At 47.0% G+C, this 19,939-nt stretch overlaps 7 protein-coding genes across 7 annotated transcripts, besides 1 other annotated feature; 5 read left to right on the forward strand and 2 right to left on the reverse strand.

The window, feature by feature from the left end:
* Positions 1 to 30: 30 nt before the first annotated feature.
* Positions 31 to 1,804, reverse strand: TSTA_063420 (monooxygenase, putative). The gene is made up of 2 exons (XM_002340208.1): positions 532 to 1,804; positions 31 to 510 (listed from the first exon to the last, which is right to left on the reverse strand). The coding sequence occupies exons 1-2, from the start codon at positions 1,758 to 1,760 to the stop codon at positions 57 to 59; spliced, it is 1,683 nt and encodes a 560-aa protein (XP_002340249.1). The 5' UTR covers positions 1,761 to 1,804; the 3' UTR covers positions 31 to 56.
* Positions 1,805 to 3,504: 1,700 nt separating this feature from the next.
* Positions 3,505 to 3,531: a sequence feature (AT_rich).
* A 70-nt stretch (positions 3,532 to 3,601) lies between these two features.
* Positions 3,602 to 5,891, forward strand: TSTA_063430 (uncharacterized protein). Its single transcript, XM_002340209.1, has 2 exons — positions 3,602 to 3,824; positions 3,904 to 5,891. Exons 1-2 carry the CDS (start codon positions 3,668 to 3,670, stop codon positions 5,856 to 5,858), a joined length of 2,112 nt encoding a protein of 703 aa, XP_002340250.1. The 5' UTR covers positions 3,602 to 3,667; the 3' UTR covers positions 5,859 to 5,891.
* Positions 5,892 to 6,216: 325 nt separating this feature from the next.
* TSTA_063440 (ceramide synthase membrane component (LAG1), putative) lies at positions 6,217 to 8,824 on the forward strand. Its single transcript, XM_002340210.1, has 3 exons — positions 6,217 to 6,661; positions 6,729 to 7,457; positions 7,523 to 8,824. The coding sequence occupies exons 1-3, from the start codon at positions 6,536 to 6,538 to the stop codon at positions 7,961 to 7,963; spliced, it is 1,296 nt and encodes a 431-aa protein (XP_002340251.1). The 5' UTR covers positions 6,217 to 6,535; the 3' UTR covers positions 7,964 to 8,824.
* TSTA_063450 (uncharacterized protein) lies at positions 7,549 to 9,317 on the reverse strand. The gene is made up of 3 exons (XM_002340211.1): positions 9,059 to 9,317; positions 8,832 to 8,991; positions 7,549 to 8,768 (listed from the first exon to the last, which is right to left on the reverse strand). Exons 1-3 carry the CDS (start codon positions 9,241 to 9,243, stop codon positions 8,586 to 8,588), a joined length of 528 nt encoding a protein of 175 aa, XP_002340252.1. The 5' UTR covers positions 9,244 to 9,317; the 3' UTR covers positions 7,549 to 8,585.
* Positions 9,318 to 10,080: 763 nt separating this feature from the next.
* Positions 10,081 to 14,274, forward strand: TSTA_063460 (cullin binding protein CanA, putative; the record flags this gene model as incomplete). Its single annotated transcript, XM_002340212.1, has 3 exons — positions 10,081 to 10,310; positions 10,366 to 13,732; positions 13,789 to 14,274. The coding sequence occupies 3 exons, from the start codon at positions 10,081 to 10,083 to the stop codon at positions 14,203 to 14,205; spliced, it is 4,014 nt and encodes a 1,337-aa protein (XP_002340253.1). The 3' UTR covers positions 14,206 to 14,274.
* A 1,191-nt stretch (positions 14,275 to 15,465) lies between these two features.
* Positions 15,466 to 16,282, forward strand: TSTA_063470 (DUF614 domain protein; the record flags this gene model as incomplete). The annotated part of the gene is made up of 2 exons (XM_002340213.1): positions 15,466 to 16,065; positions 16,091 to 16,282. 2 exons carry the CDS (start codon positions 15,466 to 15,468, stop codon positions 16,280 to 16,282), a joined length of 792 nt encoding a protein of 263 aa, XP_002340254.1.
* An 894-nt stretch (positions 16,283 to 17,176) lies between these two features.
* TSTA_063480 (pH signal transduction protein PalH) lies at positions 17,177 to 19,583 on the forward strand (the record flags this gene model as incomplete). Its single annotated transcript, XM_002340214.1, has 2 exons — positions 17,177 to 17,270; positions 17,353 to 19,583. 2 exons carry the CDS (start codon positions 17,177 to 17,179, stop codon positions 19,581 to 19,583), a joined length of 2,325 nt encoding a protein of 774 aa, XP_002340255.1.
* Between the last annotated feature and the right edge of the window lie 356 nt (positions 19,584 to 19,939).

Raw genomic sequence — 19,939 nt, forward strand, 5'->3', positions numbered from 1 at the left:
CCATACGCGTGGTCATTTGTACCTGCTCAAGGAGCGTGAGGTACACTCCAGCCCCCTTAGAGACACAAGATCTTTCTGATTACTCGCTCCAGCTCAGCCTGGACCTCGGTCGGTATTTTTCTCTGTCTCCAAGCAACAAATCCATCGGGCCGAACCAGCAACGCTCCATTCGATGATATCCCCGCTGCGATTTCCCACTCCTTGCTCCTTTTGACAATAATTTTGCCATTCGGTCCCACGCAATAGCCAATGAGCTCCAGATCCTTGAACTTGAGTTTCACTGTCTCAAGAGCCTCAGTCCAAGCACCCTTCCCTTCATTTCCTATCAGCAACACAAACCCTTTGCCCAAAAGATCAAGGGTGGAAATTGTCTTCCCATCCTTTTCGACCCACACGTGCGGTGCACGAGATCCAGGTCGCCCGTCCAGCGAATGGAGCAAGGAAGGGGCACTCCAGGCCTTCCATGTCACACCTCGGAGTGGCCAGGTATTCTCTTCGATCACTGCAGAGCTTTCACTTGAGTACACGTACCCAAACCCGCTTGTCAGCGGCACAATCTTGGACCATCCATTCAGAGTCTTCCAATTCAGCTTCAATGGAGAGATCAGCCCCCGATCATCGGCAGGAGCTGCTGATGCTTCCGCTGCCACTTTTCCCACCGGTAGTCGCTCTATACCGTACGTCTCTAATAACCTGGGATGAGCCATGTCTTTCAATACGAGGGAGAGTTTCCATGCTAGGTTGTATGCGTCTGAGATTCCCGTATTTGCCCCCTGGCCACCGTACGGTGGCATCTGATGTGCCGCATCACCAGCGAGGAAAGTTCGACCGTGTTGAAGTTTTGTTGCGACTCTAACGGAAGGCTGCCAAGGTAAGATGGATAAAATTCTGATCTTGAGGTCTGGTATACCTAAGGCAATCCGTAATAACTCTCTGCATATTTCAGGTGACAAGTCTCCGGGCTTCTCGTTTCGAGAAGGATCGTAACTCAAATGGAATACCCATCGATCGCTGTTGTTGATAGCTGTCAGTAACCCCGCAACTTCAGGACGGTCAATGACGCAGAGACTGATTTCGCGCTTTTCAACAAGATCCTTCAGATCAGCTTGAAAGAGGATATTGAGTAGATGTCCCATGGTACCACGACCTGTAGTTGGAACCTTTAATTGAGACCGGATGGGAGAGTTGGCCCCATCGGCAGCTATCAGATAATCTGCTATGACAGTGATGGTGTCACCTGTCTCTCGATTTTGAATGGTGGCGGTCACTTTTTCTTGATCTTGTCTTATCCCTGTGCACTCAGTATGGAACCGTATATCTCCTCCTCTTTCAGCTGCAACCTTTAATAACACTGGTTCAAGCATATCCTGCGTCACAAAGGTGCCATCTTCAGGGCCTATCTTTGCCCACCGAACAAACCACCCCCGGGTATCTGTGGCCGGGTTCTTCTGCATTCTGGGTCTTGCTTCCATGACAGATTTGAAGGAGTCATTCGAATGAAGAATACCCTTACTAGGTGCCAATGAAGCTCCTGCATCACGGACCAGTTCGGAAAGTCCAATGCTTCCAAATATCTCCATGGTACGAGCATTGACACTGCGAGCTCGAGGGTGGATTGATGTGCTCGAATGCCGCTCTACGAGTAAGGAATGAATGTCATTGTGGGAGAGGAATAAGGAAGCACTGAGGCCGACAATACCGCCTCCGACGATGAGGACGGGGACATGGATTGTTTCTGTAGTAGCCGTTGTTCTTGGCATGACAGAAAGATATTATAGTAGAATATTTCAAGCATCAATGCGACGACATGTTTCTAATTCGTTTAAATACCATAGATGGCTACGTCCAACATACGGCTTTTGTCAGTGTCCGAATTAGGATCTAAAGCCGGTCAAAATCCGACGCTTCGTGATAACCCTAATAAAAAGCCCTAACTTACAACCCTATTACTGCTTTTGGATATGTTATGTCGACGACTAACAATCAAAGGTTATTCTATGTATTTGAGAAATAGTTGGCCCACTTGAAGAGACTAGTATTGAGCTCTCGCTAATATAAAGTCACATGCACCATCGTAATACTTTCCATGGGTAACATTCCTCCCTTCGCTTTTCCCCAGTTTTCGGAGAAAAAGCCGTTGTGATATCAACACTTCAGGGTCGCGTTACTACTAGTTAGTTAGATAGGTACGTGCTGACCTTGCTAGCTGAAATCTACTCGAAGGGAGGCTACATACAGATCAGGGCTGAACTCGGTGCTTAAACCTCCAGGGATTGACGTGACCAGTGCTCCGATCCGATCCTTGCGTCTGTGACTCATTGGAAGATTGTCCAAAAAAAAATTCCGTCAAAGATCCGACGGGCGCGCATTTCACGTAAACTCGGATCTTGTGACACAAATAATACACAGGCCCTCAATAATAAGTCTATGGGTATGGGGTTATCGAATAGAAGGTAGCCCTAAAAAGGTAGATCCTTAGGTAACATCCAGTACCTATTCTTCCCGAGGGGTCCGATATCAACACCGGCCAATTACTCACCCTGCATGGTAAAATAAACTACATGGACTAGCACAACTTAGGCAGTTGAATGTTTTGTCAGTTGTACAGGTTGCATGCGAGCAATTGCACATGGCCTGGGCCGCCTGAGTCATACACCATTTCCAAGATATGATATTCCCTATTATTTATTTCCCGGCTGATCCTGATGTAGGCCGTGACACTCTTTTGTGGTGTTCGTCTCTTGGTGTCTCAGTGTCTCCTGACCTACGTGCAAACATGTTAAAAGGGCGCTCACCGGGTCCGTCTCAAAAATTCATATAGAACTATCGATATTGCCCAAGTGTGACAAGACTCATGTGGCATCCCGGAGTCCGCGTGTTGTGATCAGGGATAAATGATTTAATGAATAACAGTCACATTTAATGGACGAAGGTATGTGAACGTCCTCGGCCAGGACTCGGGGTATATGTGGAGGAAACAAAGGACATGGACCGGGACCCGATAGAAGCAAGATTCATCTGATGCGAGTATATCAGGGGGTGACTATCAAAGCCGGGGGATTATCCGGATAAAGCGTTGGTGCAGGGTGACTTAGACTATGTACCTGTTACACAATCAAAATGTATGCAGAATGAAGTATGAAATACTGAAAGCAGTAAGTTCCATACTCAATGTAGCATAGAGAAGTGTAACTAGTGACTTGTAGTAAGGGTCACATTCTTGCGTCTCGGCGGCATCTCTGCCCCAGATTCGTTATGTTGATCGTCACGCGAGCGTCCAACCAGAAAACTTGCTCCCCTCTTACGCGCCAAAAGAGACCATGACAACAATGATCCCTGGCCCGTCCTCTTGTCTGGTCGAAATCAGGAATAAAAATATTTGGGCAGAGACTAGATTCTAGGTAATATGTGCGACGTGCTGGGGTTCGTCAGTTCGTCCGACTGGATCCAGTCCTCATTGTTTAATTTCCTTTCCCTCAAGTCACGATGCAGGGAGAGATGAGGAAATAAATAATAAAATAAAATAAAATTCGGAAGGAATGAGAATTTCTATAAAGCAGCCTGGGTCCGCTCTTTCTTCTGTGTCCGCTATGGAGCTCTGCGAGGTTAGTCAATCGTGGACGGCGCTTCAATTCTTTTCTTCACTTAATTCCTTTTTGAACAGTATATGCTCCCCTTTTTTACTACATTGACTTCAGTCAAACTGTCCCTCCTTGTGTTTTGGTATAGTCTTACAGATATGCGGTACAGCGTGTCCAGTGTAGGAGGTTTGGCTATCCTCCTCGCTAGCTCCTTGGTCGATGTCGCCAAATGCAGTAATACATGTAAGATCCTCTTGTATTCCGTGTTGCAGGTCTCGATTGGTGAAGCTATTTATACTGATCATTATCGACCTCGGTACAGTACTGCCCCTGGTTTTTGAGCCTCTGCCCTTGGGCTCAGTCACAGCTGAAGGCTGGTTACAAGATCAATTGCAATTGATGAGTGATGGGCTTGCTGGTCACGAACACGATTTTTACCTGTTTGTCAGCAATAGTTCATGGCTGGGAGGGTCGTCGGAGTATAGCAATTTGAACGAAGGATTTCCATACTGGTTCAATGGTCTTGTGCCATTGGCGTATAGCCTGAATGATGAACGACTGAAAACCCAAGTCTTGGAGAGCGTGGACTACGTGATTTCTCATCAACAGAACGATGGCTGGCTTGGTCCAGAAACCGATGTCAACCAACGCAACCTTTGGGGTCGGTTCCCCTTCTTCTTAGGGTTGACGCAGTTGGTTGAGGCTACGAACGGAACGGATGTTTCCACACGCGTGTTGGATAGTATGCACAAATTCGTCGAGTTGATGAATTCCATGCTCGAAGATAATTTCCTCGGTTATGTCGCATCTGATACTTCACCAATTGACGACCAATGGGGCCGCTCGCGTGCAGCTGATATGATCTTGAGCTTGCAATGGTTGTACGAACATGATCCCAGAAATGATACCGATATCCTGTTCAATTCCATGAATCTCCTTTTCGAAAAGTCAAACAACTGGGCTCATTGGTACACCGACGGTGTCTATATCAAACAGGATCTCGATACGGTGCCCGTTGCTATCACAAATGCCAACTATGCGTTTGAGCACGGAGTTAATGTCGGTCAAGGCTACAAATACGGTGCCGTTGTTCGGCGCTTCAATGGCGACGATAGCCTTGCAGATTCTTCGCGCAGAGCAGTCAATTGGACACTGACATATCATGGCCAGCCTTCAGGAGTCATGATTGCAGATGAGCGATTATCTGGATTGAGCCCTGTTCGCGGTGTGGAACTCTGTGCCGTGGTGGAGTCCATCTATTCGCTAAACTATCTGTATCAGGCATTGGGTGATGCTTCTTTCGCAGACAGTGCCGAAATGGCGGCTTACAATGCTCTCCCCGTTATGTTGACACCAGATTGGTGGGCGCATCAGTATGTTGCTCAAACCAACCAGCCGATATCACATACTTTTGATGAGACCCCGTTCTATAATGTGGATAAGGAAGGCCAGCATTTCGGACTTGCCCCAAACTATCCTTGCTGCACGGTCAATCATCCGCAAGGTTATCCAAAGTATGTTTCAAACTCCTATGTCCGCTATGGCGACAATGGTATAGCGCATGCATTGTTAGGCCCGACTTCGGTCAAAACTACCACCAAATCCGGGGTATCCGTCAGTGTTTCGGTCGACACTCTTTACCCATTCGTGTATGAGTTGACATATACCGTCGAAGCCAGTGATGACTTTGACTTTTATGTGCGGGTTCCCGCCTGGGCCACAAGCAGCAGCTTCTTTTCCATTAACACTGGCCCCCATAATTCAGTGATCGCGGATTCGAGCACTGCCATGCATCATATTCCGCTCAGAAAAGGCCGGACCACTATATTTTACTCCTTGACAGGCGATATCCGTGTAGCTCATCGTGCGAATAATACCGTGGCTGTATATCACGGGCCAATTCTTTATTCCATCGCACCAGGTGAGAACTATACATCATACAGCGCGAACTACCCTGGCGCGCCATCAGAGGCACTGGAATATAACATTTACCCGACAACAGAATGGGCACTCGCCATTGATCCCTCGAGTCTGAAGTATAATGGACCCGGGTTTGGTGCGTCGTTGTCCAATCCCGTTTGGACCCTCAATGCACCACCAGTGTCCATCAGTGCGACTGTATGCGAGATCAAATGGAACCTGGTAGATAGTTATGCACCGAATCCGCCCCTGCTAGCAAACAGGAAATGCGTGGGAGACCCTTTCCAAGTCAACCTAGTACCGTATGGTAGCGCCAGATTGCACATAGCCGAGATACCGACGATCAGTCTGTCATGAGTCCTGGATCAATCCATGTATTTTATTGATATATATTTTATGGTTGAATATACTTAGGCATACCATCCTAATCATCCAGTAGTTCTATGATAGAGCATTGTAGAAAACAATAGACGACGAGTTGCTGAGCATTTTATTGAACTGTAGTGTCTTCAGAAGAGAAAAGCCAGGAGACAGAGTGCCAAGCTAAGCTGAAGCCTTAAAGCTAAGGCTCTCAGATGTGGCCAATGGAGATCTGCATAATGATGGAGCTAACCCTTTTCAGGCTAAGCCTGTGCATAAACCCCCTGGAAGCCTTGCACAGTGGAAGTCAACGCCGGGGCTGCTAACGATCTTTTTTTTTTTTTCCCTCTTTCTCATTCTTCCGATCGAGATTAATCCTACTCGCAAGACTCCAATCCTTTCTGTCATTCATTAATTATCTTTGAGGCGTCAAAGAGGATCTCAGTATCATTCGCGATCTGTCTTGCGGCAGCTTATACAGCGTTTGCGAAAGAGGATCGTTGCGACCGCATCACCCTGAGGTCGCCCCTTCACTATCCCGATAAAAAGTCCAACGAAGTGACGATTGTTATCTTGGTTTGACGGGTGTCTGTTATTTCTCGTATTGGAGGGGCCTGCATAACAGCTGATTTGTTTGGCTAGCGGCCTGCCAACATACTTTTTTCGTTGTCACAATGCCAACTACTCGGAGGAAGTCGAGTCTGGGCGCAGATATCAGAGGTGATACTAGTGCACCAGCGATGTCAACAATGGATATGAATAAGAGTGCTTCCCTCTCAGATATCGCGGAGCAACCACAGGTTTGTTCTATCCTACCGTACACTACTGAATTCAAACCCGGAACTAATTAGTTGTACTCTCTCATAGGGGCCGGGCTCTACAAAATCCGGAAAAGCTCACCATCATAAACGTCGCAAATCGCGATCTTTGCTTCGTCGGTTCAAAGATGCAGCCCTCAAGAACACATGGCTCATACCTCTTATCATCCTGTTGGTGTTACTCTTCGCCTACGCTATAAATCCCAGTGAAATGAATCCGATGCACTCCGCGCTCTTCTTGTCTTACCCTCGCGAACCGAAGAATCCCGGCGAACCCGTCATGTACGGCAAGGGAAAGAAAGACTTTGCATTTGTTGCTTTTTACACCGTGGTTCTCTCATTCACGCGTGAATTCCTGATGCAGCGAGTAATTCGGCCATGGGCACTTTACTGTAACATCCGTGGCAAGGGAAAAATTGCGCGCTTCATGGAACAGGTGTACACTGCCATGTATTTTGCGGTCTTTGGTCCTTTCGGTCTCTGGGTTATGAGTCGCACCAACATTTGGTATTTCAACACCACCGCGATGTTTGAAGGTTTCCCTCATCGGGAGCATACAGCAGAATTTAAGGCATACTATCTTCTGCAAGCAGCTTACTGGTTCCAACAAGCTATTGTGTTGTTGCTGCAGCTGGAGAAGCCCCGCAAAGACTTCAAGGAGCTCGTTGGCCACCATATTATCACTCTTGCATTGATCTTCCTCAGCTATCGTTTCCATTTTACCTACATGGGTATAGCTGTGTACATTACACACGACATTTCGGACTTTTTCCTAGCGGTATGTGGATTCATCTCCCAGTACTCTGATTTTTTGCAAAATTACTGACCTCTTGATCTTTTCAGACATCGAAGACTTTGAATTACCTTGACTCACCTATTATTGGCCCTTATTTCGGCTTGTTCGTTTCAATCTGGATTTACTTGCGCCATTATATAAACTTGAAGATTCTCTGGGCAGTTCTTACCGAATTCAGGACCGTGGGTCCATTCGAATTGAACTGGGAGACTCAACAATACAAGTGCTGGATCAGCCAGTACATCACTTTTGCTCTCCTTGCCAGTCTTCAGGCCGTCAATCTCTTCTGGCTCTACTTGATTATGCGCATTCTTAAGAACTACCTCTTTGACGATGTTGCAAAGGACGAAAGAAGTGACAATGAGGACGAGGAAGAGGAAGAAGAATCGAGCGTCTCCAAGACTGCCAACGGAACCAGCGAAGCAGAAGGTGTCTCCTCCCAGGTTTCTGTCAACGGCAAGTCGGCAGACGGCCGTAAACGCAAGTAAGGACGAGCATGATTTTATGACTTTTACACATACACCAGGCCCGTCCCGGGTTCCGCTTAATTCGCTCTTGACTGTGTGCAAGATCCAGAGTCACGGTATTTATGAGATACTGGCTTGCTATACTTGGTCTTCTTTCTTCGTGGTTGTGTGATTTATGGACGACTTTTATACATATACATTCAAACTTGCATTAATATTTCATTACACAAAAGGGACAGGAGGGGACCCGAATCACATTTACTTCTTTTACTTGTCAAACATTCTTTCACTGCACTGTTGTGTCATGGCGGGATGATTTACAAATTTCTCTGTTATTATTCAACTATTGGTTGGGGATCTGAGATGATGACGACGCTTTCTTCTTGAATTGCCTTATGTATTTCTTCGAATGGTCGATATTGTAGTGATCTTGACGCAGCACTACGGTCTACCTGCAAGGAGATGGTTACTGGATCAGGATTTACGACATGATAGCCAAAATAGGTATTTCAAATCTTGTAAATATTAACTTAATTGCTAATAATGTGACATTCAGCTAATCCAATACTAGTACGTCTATGACATAACTTTACATGGGTTTGCACGGGTCTTCTTTCTCCAGAACAATCAATCCATCCATCGTTTATCGTTCAGGTGATACGGTTCCCTTCAACTTGGATGAATCGGTAACACCTTCGGGTTTCTCGCCCTTGCCCGGAGCATTAAGATAGGGGTTCATGGTATCATCATTGGAAACACCTTGCTGTTTGGAAGTTTGGGCGCCTGAATTTTCACCGATATTTCCCTCAGGTTTGATTGCGTGGGCCTGTTTGAAATTACAAATGCGTCAGTGTTAATATACACAACAGAGTCGTCTTCGTGCACTTACCGGATCACGCTCTGACTGTTTTTCGCCCGATACTTGTCTTCCCTCTTCGGGTCCCTTGACGGCAGGACGCTTGGGTCCTGCTCCTTGTGAAGTCTCTTTAGGTCCTGAAGACCACAGATACCATGCAGCTGGAACAGTTATAGCGACTGAGAGAACTAGCCTGTTGAAAAGACATATCAGCACGTCATATCTTTCCGCTCTTGAATCGAACTACGGAGTTATCGTACCATGGAAAATTGCCCTTTCTTCGCTCGTGAACGTTATTATCTGCAGCCTCTGCATAGGATCGACGAGCAATGACTTGTTGTCTATTCCGAATGTTGGCAGCGACAAATCTGGCCTGCGGTGAGAGCGCAGTGCCTCGGAGTATACGCGGAAGTCGAGAGGACATCATGGCTGCTTTTATACGCATCAATTGGCGTTTATTCCGGTTTGCGTGAGCTCAATTCAATAGTAGGAGCAAGTGTTATAGGTGCGAGATGAGACAGAGAAAGTGAAGTACATTCCCTTCATGGCATGACGATTCCTGGAGTATATATATACTTCGTAATTTAGAGCTTAGCTCTATGTAAGATGAGCCTGAATTACCGTACGAATACCAGATTAGCCCATTCTCGCCAAGGCACCCTCAGCTTAACCAGCGACAGAAGCCGTACGCACTAGTAACGCTGTCGGGTCCACTTGTAGTACATCGACTTCATTCCTATGTCATCGATGGACGATGCCTGCAAAATAAGGTAAAACGTCATGTGATTCATCAGCAACGCTTCTGCTGTCTATTTTTAATTGAGTCTTGATAGAACAAATAACAGTTCGAAGGCGACTCTACGTTGAGATGTTTGTCATCTTCTTCCTTATAAGATTTTTTATAAGAAGTTGAATGCTGTACCAAAGCAATCAAGCATTTATCTCTCGCTCTATTCAATCGTAAGCTGGCTAAGTTGACTTGAGTGCGTAGCAAGTAACTTAGCAAGTTACATAGCAATTGGAGACCGTTATCGGTTGGTCGCTATCGATAGAAGGAACCAGCTGCCCCACCTGTTTCTCTGACTTCACTCACAACAAAAGGCAGCAACCATCATTTAACATTTTACACCTCTCTACTTTTCAGTCCAACACCCCAGTTTCTTTCAATCAGGCGTACTTCCCATATTTCATCTTCATTTTTACCGTCTTATCCATCACTTGTTTTGCCTTGACCCGTTTACTGATCCCGCACGCCATTGCGGGGAAGTAAGCTATAAACAAAATGGCCGACCGACAGTCGACACTTCACAATCTACACAACTTGCTGGGAAAGCTCGATGATCCCGACCCAGATATTCGTTATATGTCACTAAACGATGTCTACGGCATCCTGAGTTCACCAAACTCGCTCTTCTTGCTCAACGACAACGTAACGTCTGCGAAGTTAGCCGATGGCCTTCTGGGAGCCTTGGAGGATCAACATGGAGAGGTGCAGAATCAAGCTTTGAAATGGTATCCTTATTCTCTCGGTTTTGGTCAACCCTTTTTCTGACAATCCGACGTACAGTCTAGGTCCTCTAGCTGGTCGGCTTCCTGTGGATAGTCTAACGCCGCTCCTCGAGCGCATTGCCGACCTAACGAATTCATCCTCCATCGATAGCTCCGTCCCAAATACAGCACTTCGAGTCATAGTATCTTCCCTCCCTTCCCCAAGGTCAGCAGGTGCTGCGAGTCCAGAGGCAACCACCGCATACGCAGCCGTCTCGAAAGTCCTCCTTCCCCGACTCACAGGCGAAAAGCAGGTGAGGAGCACCCGCAGAGGTTCTGTTGCTCAGGGAATGCTTGAAAAGGATGCAGCCAAAGGTTACAGCAGCGATGCTATTGATGTCGTTATTGAATTGGTCAATTGCTTTGGGTCGTTACTCAAAGAAGCTGAGATCGCATCTCTACAAAAATCAGTCATGGCTATCATTGAGAACGATACTGCTGGAACCGTAGTAACAAAACGAGCTCTTACTGCAACTGCAGCTCTAGTTATTCATTTCTCCGACGCCCATTTGAGTGCCTTTGTGTCAGAATTGATCGAGAGTCTCCGTTCCGCACATCTGACGATAACGAGACGTCGTCACCTCATTGCAACCATTGGCAGCCTCTCACGTGCTGCTCCATCGAAATTTGGACCATATCTCAAGACTCTTGCCCCGTTTGTCCTCGCAGCAGTTAGCGAACAAGAAATGGACGAGATGCAACAAGACGACTCCGATGATGGAGAGCACGACCCTCAAGCAGACGAGCTTCGTGAGATTGCACTGATTACTTTGGAAGGACTGCTATCTTCATGTTCGCAAGAGATGCAACCATACCTCATAGATTCTCTAAATGCCGCATTAAGATATCTAAAGTACGATCCAAATGTAGCATTCGATGAGGACGAGGAAATGGGCGGTACGCAGGATGAGGGAAGTGAGGATGGCGCGACTGAGGAACCTGACGAAGCCGATGATGAATTCGAAGACTTTGAGGATGAAGGTGGCTACAGTGACGTTGACGACGTGAGTTGGAAAGTTCGGCGCTGTGCAGCAAAGACTTTGCATACAATAGTCTCCTCATACGGCACTGGGCGGCTGTTAGAGGATGGCACGCTCTATCACCAGGTTGCACCCGCACTTATATCGCGCATCTCCCGGGAAAGGGAAGAAAGTGTGAAGCTGGAGGTTGTTGTGACATTCACGGCACTAGTTAGAAAGTCCAGTGAGAGTCTTACGGTGGTCGCTCTGAATGGCTATAGGGAATCTGTAGGAGGATCAAAAAACTCAAGGAAACGAAGACGTCAGGATAGCTTTGCTGGAATTATTGATTTCGAACCCAGTATGGGGACTTCTTCCGCAATTGATACCCCCATCGCTACCCCTAGTCCTCCGGAATCTGGACCTCAGGCTGAACTGTTGCTGTTGCTCCCCGGACTTATCCAGAACCTGGTTAAAATGTGGAAATCGGCTACCGTGGCTTTGAAACAGGCTTCTGTCGTACTTTTCAAGAGCCTAGCATTGGCTCGTCACAGCGTCTTAACCGACTTTCTCCAGAAGATTGAAGATCCAATTGCTGATGCACTCAAGGCGTCAACTTCAGGTGGCACCATCACAGCCGGTACAGCCGTCAGTGTTGCAACTTTGCAAATTGAGACACTGTCCCTGATAGGCGCAATTGCTGAGACTCATGCTTCGCATGCCCTTTTGCCATTCCTCATCGCATTGATACCAGGCGTCATCACGGCTGTCGGCGATAGAAACTACAAAGTCGCTAGCGAAGCCCTCGGAGCTATTGAATGCATTATTAAGGCTCTTACTCCTCCGCGCGTATCTACCAGCGATGCCGGCAATTTACGACCACAGCTACAGAAACTTTATGATGTCGTGGTGTCACGCATTACTGACACCAGTGCCGATCTTGAAGTCCGTCAAAGGGCTATTCACGTATTCGGTGTCTTGTTAGCCCGTACATCTGGCGATGCCGGACGTAAATTCGTTTCCGAGACTCATCGTTTCCAAGGACTTGATGTTCTAGGAGAACGACTCAGGAACGAGACCACACGATTGGCCACTGCACGTGCTATCGACGATATTGCAGTTCTAGCGATCAGCGCGCAAGATGTGAACAATGCATGGATCAGACAAATAACTAGCGAGCTTGGGGCTCAACTTCGAAAGTCTGATCGAACGCTCAGGAGTGCCTGCCTTGAAGCTCTCAGGAGCTTAGCGATGAATCCAAGCACAAGGGCTCATTACGATGAAGAAACAATGCTTGAAGTAGAAAAATCTCTCTTACCATTGATTGCTCCAGACGACTTCCACCTCCTAGCTCCTGCTCTTATCATCTTAGCCAAGCTTATACCAGGTCACGCAAAGACTTTAGTCACAGGTGACTTGATATCCGCCATATGTGCTATTGTTGCTGTCCCTTTGATAGGGACTGTACTTAGAGCACTACTCCTGCTTGTCAAAGTTATTGGAGATCAGAATGCCGGCGCTGACCTCATGAAACGTCTCCTGCGTGATGTCGGGATCAACGGCGATCCTTCAGTTGTTGGGCGAGCAATCGGAACCTTGCTCGTACATGGAGGGTCGAAATTGGGCGTGAAGATGGAGGATTTCCTGGCCGAATTACAAACCGCACAAGATGATCAGCGTAAATGCCTGGCGCTGGCTATCTTAGGCGAGGTGTCCCTCCGTATGGGAGCATCTTGCCCTATCAAACCTGATCTTTTCATTTCGAATTTCGATGCCAAATCGGATAAGGTTCGTTTGGCCGCAGCTGTTGCGCTTGGTAATGCTGCGGCAAGCAATACTAAGACTTACATGCCGATCATTATTGACGATTTGAACAAAACCAAATCATCCACCTATTTGCTACTGCACTCCATCAAGGAAATTCTTCACCACCCTGAACGCGTCCGTGACGAAATCGCACCGTTTGGCACTCAGCTTTGGCAGATCCTGTTGTCCGCTTCTGAAAACGAGGATATTCGCGTTGTTGGTTCGGAATGCCTTGGTCGGCTTGCTCTGCTAGACCCGGCATCCTACGTTCCTCACCTACAAGACTATCTATCTAATCAAAACGCCACTATTCGTGGCACGATAATCTCGGCATTCCGTTATACTTTATCTGATTCTAGCGTTGCTTACAATGAAGTCTTGCGACCGCTGATTGTACCTCTTCTAGTGAGCATGCTGAGTGATCCAGATCTTGGAAACCATCGTCTCGCCCTGACTACCTTGAACTCGGCCATACACAACAAGATGGATATTATTTACCCACATCTAGCCGAATTAATGCCTGCAGTTGTCGGCGACACCCATATCAAGCCTGAACTTATTCGTGAAGTGCAGATGGGTCCGTTCAAGCACAAGGTTGACGATGGTCTTGACCTTCGCAAAGTAAGTCTTCCTTTTTGAGCTTGATCGTGTATGTTAACTAACATGTTACTTTCTAGACTGCTTATGAGACCTTATATGCATCTCTCGATGCGGCCCTCAATCGGATCAATGTGTCAGAGCTTTTTGACCGTATCCTTGCAGGTCTTGACGATGAACAGGACATTCGAACTTTGTGCAATCTGATGACGGCTAAATTGATTACACTAGCGCCCGCAGAAATTCAACGACAGCTAGACTCATTGTCAGAACGCTACACGGCAGTTCTGACGTTCAAACCAAAGGAGAATGCCGTGAAGCAGGAAATCGAGAAGGCGCAGGAAGCGTCGCTGGGTATTTTGAAGATAAGCCGCGAGCTTGACAAGGCTTTCCCCGTGAGTGAAGTTGGGAATGAGCATCTCAAATGGAAGTCGTACATGGAGTGGATTCGAAAGAATTTTCAACCACAGATCCGCAACCTAGACGCTGAAGCGTAAAAAGTACATTGGTGGTGGTACATTTAGCTATTGCTACATATTTCAAATGAAATCATGAAATCAACAATATGATAACAGCTAAATTATAGTTATCGATAGCGAGTGTAGCAACAGCTATCTCCGTTACTCCACTCCTAGTGATGCTTGCATGTGACAGTGATGACAATGTGCATCAAGAGCGCTAAGGGGTACTTGCTCCATGGTAGTTCAGTAGTTTACGACATGTCCATGCCCATGTACGTATGTAATCGATTTCCGAGTCAATTGAAATCAAGGAAATGTTTATCGAGACAGTATCGGACTTGCTTATGGTCATAATGAATTAAGACGGCGGTTGACACCTGAGGTGTTTATTGACATAAGCTTGAGCTTAAATAACTAGGTTAGAGGAACACTTTATTTCGACGTCACTTATTAAATGGACAACTATCACGATTTTGAGACGAAGTCACTTCTTGATGTTCAACCTAGATACAGTGCGATGTTCACATCAAAGACTCTTGCTGACAGCTAGCTAAGTATTGGTTGTGATAAGAGTCGTGTAACAGGTATACAAGTTACAACAGATGGGCTGATGCAGTAGGTTCACGCACAAGCAGCACAACTCGATTGGGACTGGAGGTGATTAGCGTCTACTAATCTACACATCGTATTGATTGAGTTACAACTTGCCAATATCGGCGCGAGGTGACTGGCTGAGAAATGTGATAGGTGATGGCGCTAATGCATAGAGGCTTCCTCTAAGGACGATAGTGCGTGACAGCCCCTCAAGTGGACTGCATTGAACGCCTTGGAACTTTTCGGTTCTCGGCAGCGAGCAGGGGTCAGTTCCGCGCTCATTCGAAGTCTTGCACGTCTTGATCTCAGGATCCGCAGCTAGTCAGACCATTTTGCTGCATTGTCACCTTACAGGCAATCGCCGTTATGTATGCCAATTTGCGGCACAGTCAAATTGGCTTGGGAATAGGTGAAAAGCGGTCGATTACGCTTGATTCGCTGTTGGTTCTTTTCGACTCCTCACGCCATTTTGACTGTGCCACATTTTATCTTAATGGTCCCCGAAGTGTCTTTCTCATGTCTAGTGATGCTTTTTCCCTCTTCTCTCGCGGCCTATCTCTATGAGCTGCAGCACCCGTGAAATCTTCCAGTTTTCTTGCAAATCAAAGAGCTATTTGATTTCTATGCCTATGTAGTCTTACCTATACTACTTTTTAGCAAAGGGCACAAATCTGTATAGAGGAGTTCAAGGTTGTTTCCATCATGAGTCGCCAACCCAGATTGGATACTTCACTTCGCCAGCAAGTCTACTCTTATGTCGAAACGCCCATCGAATTGAGTCCGCCTGGTTCGCACCCTCCATACTCATCAGACGCTACTACAGATCAGACTACTGTCTCCAATGACCAAACTTCGAGTACTAATCCCAGTCGAGAGGGGAACATTTATACATCCCCTGATGCTGTAAATATTGCGACTCAGGAATTGCAGCAGGCTCGACAAACGCGCGTGCAGGAGAAACAAGCGCTCGCTCTGAGTACTACAAATCTCACAGAGCATCCAGCACTATCAGCGCCATACACCGAGGGAAATACTTCTATAACGAACCTCCCGACGCATGCATCTTCCCAGTATCAGTCACCGCCGTACTCCCCCGGTCCACTTCCAGAGAAAAGACATGCGGATTTCGAATATAGCTCTCCTCAAAAGATATCCATTACCCCGGATACCAATCCTTTACAATCTCCCCGTTCACCAATCCATCGAATGGGTACATTTCCATCTATCAACCAACAATCTCAGGCAGTTCATGAATCCTTTCCGGACCACCATCCTGGTCAGATTGCTCACGCAAACCAGATAGTGACTGGTGGCCATTGGAGCACAGGACTCTGCGAGTGCGCTGATGTCGGAACTTGTTGTTTGGGCCTCACTTGCCCGTGCATTCTCTACGGCCGAACGCAGTATAGACTATTGCGCAAATCTCGAGGAGAAGACCCGACCAATCTACTGGGATACGAAACTTGTAACGGATCTTGTACATCAATGGCAGTTTTGTGCGGTTGTCAATGGCTACTAGCGACAATTCAGCATACACGCACAAGGAAGGCGTATGATATTGAAGGGAATCTCTGTTCTGACTGTGTCAGAGCTAGTTGTTGTACGTGCTGCACATTCATCCGCAATGAGAGGGAAATCAAGAGACGAGAGGAAAATAGGGCATATTCTGCCCAACTTACAGGTTCAACATTTGTGACACCATATCTTCCGCCGGGTCAAATGCATTACCAACCTAATAGTGGTTGATTTCAAGAATTCTTTTTTCCCGAGGCCTACGTAGGACTTCGGATATACTGTAGTTCCATGTTCCTATGGCCCTGTCCTTCTGATGGATCCCGTTCCGAGTGAACCCATACTCCTGTACATGCACATGGGTCTGACTTTGTACATAATACTTCAGTTGTGGCCTTTTGATTTCAGAAGCAAAGCAGAATACAGAATTCTAGTATCGAGCACGTGATTACCGTCACATGATTGGCTGCTCGCCAGGTGAAGCAGGGCTCGGCGGGTAAATTCCAAACTCCGAAGTCTCTCTCCATCTGGACTCAATTGATCTTGACATCCTCTCATTACTCCTTACCCAATATATCTTCGTCTTATCCTTATAAAGCAATAATTACTTGAATCACGCGAATATTCCCCCATTTACCGATCGCTTTAACTATATTCCCGCCTTTTCATCTCCCATACAGGTTGCACCTCCTGTCGCGCCACCACTTCCCCACAAACGATTCACATTGATCGCTTTGGCCCGAGTTCTTCAGCAATTTCTCTATAACCGATATCAACTACCACTTATGCGGTCAATAGTTGGAGATTGACTCCAAGCGTTTTATGTTCCAGATGCAGTCCAGTGCCAACTGCGAGGCTACCCTCGCGTTGTCGCAAATAAGTAACGTCCTGCGCTGAGAAGATGAATAACATCGAACGCCGTCAAATATGGGCTCAGCCCACTTCAACCACTTTGGTGCATCCATCATGCACGCCTTTTCTACTGCCCAGCAATGGTAGGTTAGATCGCTATGCCGATGTTATGTGTTTCGATTTATATGCTTATAGCGATAACTGACTGGCTTCTAAACCATTTAGGCGTCCTTATAATCAACAGCTCTTTTTCGGTGACGATGACCGAAGATGCTTACTACCAACCTACTTGTACGGGCGCGGGTAACGATGGAGTTTTCCCTTCTGCTATGCTCAACAATGCAGATCCGTTCTATGCCTCTGTCGGACCACAACTTTATGCGATCGGCTGCATGACGGTGGTCAGTTATCTATTGGTTATCATCCTACTCATCACCCCTCGGAAGTTTTATATCGGAGGCCCTGGAGGTGACGGAAATATTCTGGGACGACATGGCATTATTAGTGGTTCATATAGTGGACATTCCTCTGTCACCGGCGTAGGTGGCCGCCCTTGGCTGCAGAAAGTGGCAGCACTGTTAGTCGCAATCTCCTTGACGATCGCGACAGTTGATTCATTTAGAGTGGCGGAGAGACAATACGATATGGGTTATACTGACGCTGCAGCTCTGACGGAAGAAGTCATTGATGGCACTGAAATTAGAGCCGTGCACGTTGTGTCTAGTACCTTTTTATGGCTCGCTCAAGTCCAAACCCTTATACGACTGTTTCCACGACACAAGGAAAAAGTCATGATAAAATGGGCAGGCTTTGCGTTGATTGTGCTTGATACAATCTTTGCCATATTGGATAATTTTCTTTCACATGGTTCAGAGACTCGACCACGGCTTTTTGACGATGCAATACCGGCGCTCTCCTATCTCTTTGAATTAGCTCTCAATTTACTTTACGCCGCTTGGGTAATATTCTACTCATTGTCAAAGCATAGATTCGCTTTCTTTCATCCAAAAATGCGGAATATCTGTCTAGTGGCTATATTCTCCCTGTGCGCGGTTCTGATCCCCGTCGTGTTCTTCATCATGGATATTTCTTCACCCGATGTTGCAGGTTGGGGTGAATATATCAGATGGGTCGGGTCCGCGGCTGCTAGCGTGGTTGTTTGGGAATGGGTGGAAAGAATAGAAGCCCTTGAACGTGACGAACGCAAAGGTGGAATCCTAGGACGAGAAATCTTCGATGGCGACGAAATGTTAGAGGTCACACCTTCACAAGAGGTTGAGTGGCCGAGGTCCTCGAACGCCCCCGGAAATAAGGGCGGTCGTGGGACTGGGGCAGCTTGGAGAGGTAGTAGTACCCCGAACAATAGAGTCATGCGCAGAGGCCATCTTGGATTTCAACTTGGAACCCGCAATCGGAACGATGCTGATAATGAGGAGCCCCATCGACGTGCGGCACCCGCTCAGGACGCGTCTGCTCCTCCTGTGCCTCCTCCGGCTGCGGTGACTCCCATCAGTAGAGCCGATACTACCAGTGCTGCTTCAACAGTTTACTTTGTCCGCTATCACACTGTTGCCAGTCCCACCCCTCCTCTATCCGCACCCCCAGTTGAATCCAGCGGCGATCCTGATCCTCAAAACAAGCAAGAGGATATTCATGGTACTGCTGTCGCAGCCAGTGAAGCACACCCAACAGGACATTATGCCCCTGTAGGCAATGAAATACTCTTAACAGCGGCATCGGGTTGGAGACGTTGGCTTCCAGGTGCTAGTTTATTCGGAGCTAGACGGACATCACCGCCTCAAGAGATAGCCACTGCTCAAGAGGAGGAGGAAAATGCGCGTGACAAGTATAGCGAAAGTGATGACGATAACTTTGCAGAAAAGGATGTGAGTCCTTCGAACAAACCCTCAAGATTTCAACAAGCCTTGTCATCGTTCCGCCTGGGCGAATTACAACAGAGATTCGGCACACGATCCCCTAAACCCTTGACAGTGACTGTGATTCCTTCCCGTGATATTGCTCACCAGCGATGGTCACCACAAGCGAATGAAGTTGAACGATCCAGTCACCTAGCGAATTCCAATGGTCTACCGACAACCGTAATTCCAGCGCAGGGACGACGCACATCAGCGTGGCCCTCACCTTCGAATACCTCCGATGAACATGGGAACAATGATCAGCTCCAGTATGACCCGGAGACTGCTGCGCTGGTGGGCGTCGAACCGGATTATGTAACCCAACCAACTAGGACCGTGTCAGTGGATTCTTCTACACTTGACGCTTCTGATACGCCTGACGAAAGGGCAAATAATCATTCGTCAGGACACCAACAAATGCACAGGACATATGCCGAAGGTGAAACAAGACGCGAAGACCATCCAACGTCACGGGAGACATTGCAATTTGATTATGACGACGGCGATATAGAAGCTGGACGTGGTCGCGGATACCAATAACTAATGTTAAGCTCGTTTCGTTCTTTTTAATTTCCATTTTCTGTTTCAGACTTTCGAGATATCTGTCATTTATAGCAAGGCGTTCAACCGGTCAACTCGGTGTTAGTGATATCTCTCCTTGGGTTTCTTGGATATTTTGGGGCAGATTCTGCCAAAAAAAAATGTACTTACGTACCGTTCTAAATGAAATGGACATTACCTACTTCAAGCATTCACTGGACAGATTAGTCCATTCGTAATTCTACTTCAAATTTCTGAAATGACATCTGGAGTCAACTTACGATGTTACGACCTCACTTGAACCTGTTTAAATGCCTAGGGTTGATAGCTTGTCCCCCAATTGCACTGAACATCTG

Source organism: Talaromyces stipitatus, genomic scaffold (assembly GCF_000003125.1).
Source record: "Talaromyces stipitatus ATCC 10500 scf_1105507295523 genomic scaffold, whole genome shotgun sequence".
Taxonomy (NCBI): domain Eukaryota; kingdom Fungi; phylum Ascomycota; class Eurotiomycetes; order Eurotiales; family Trichocomaceae; genus Talaromyces; species Talaromyces stipitatus.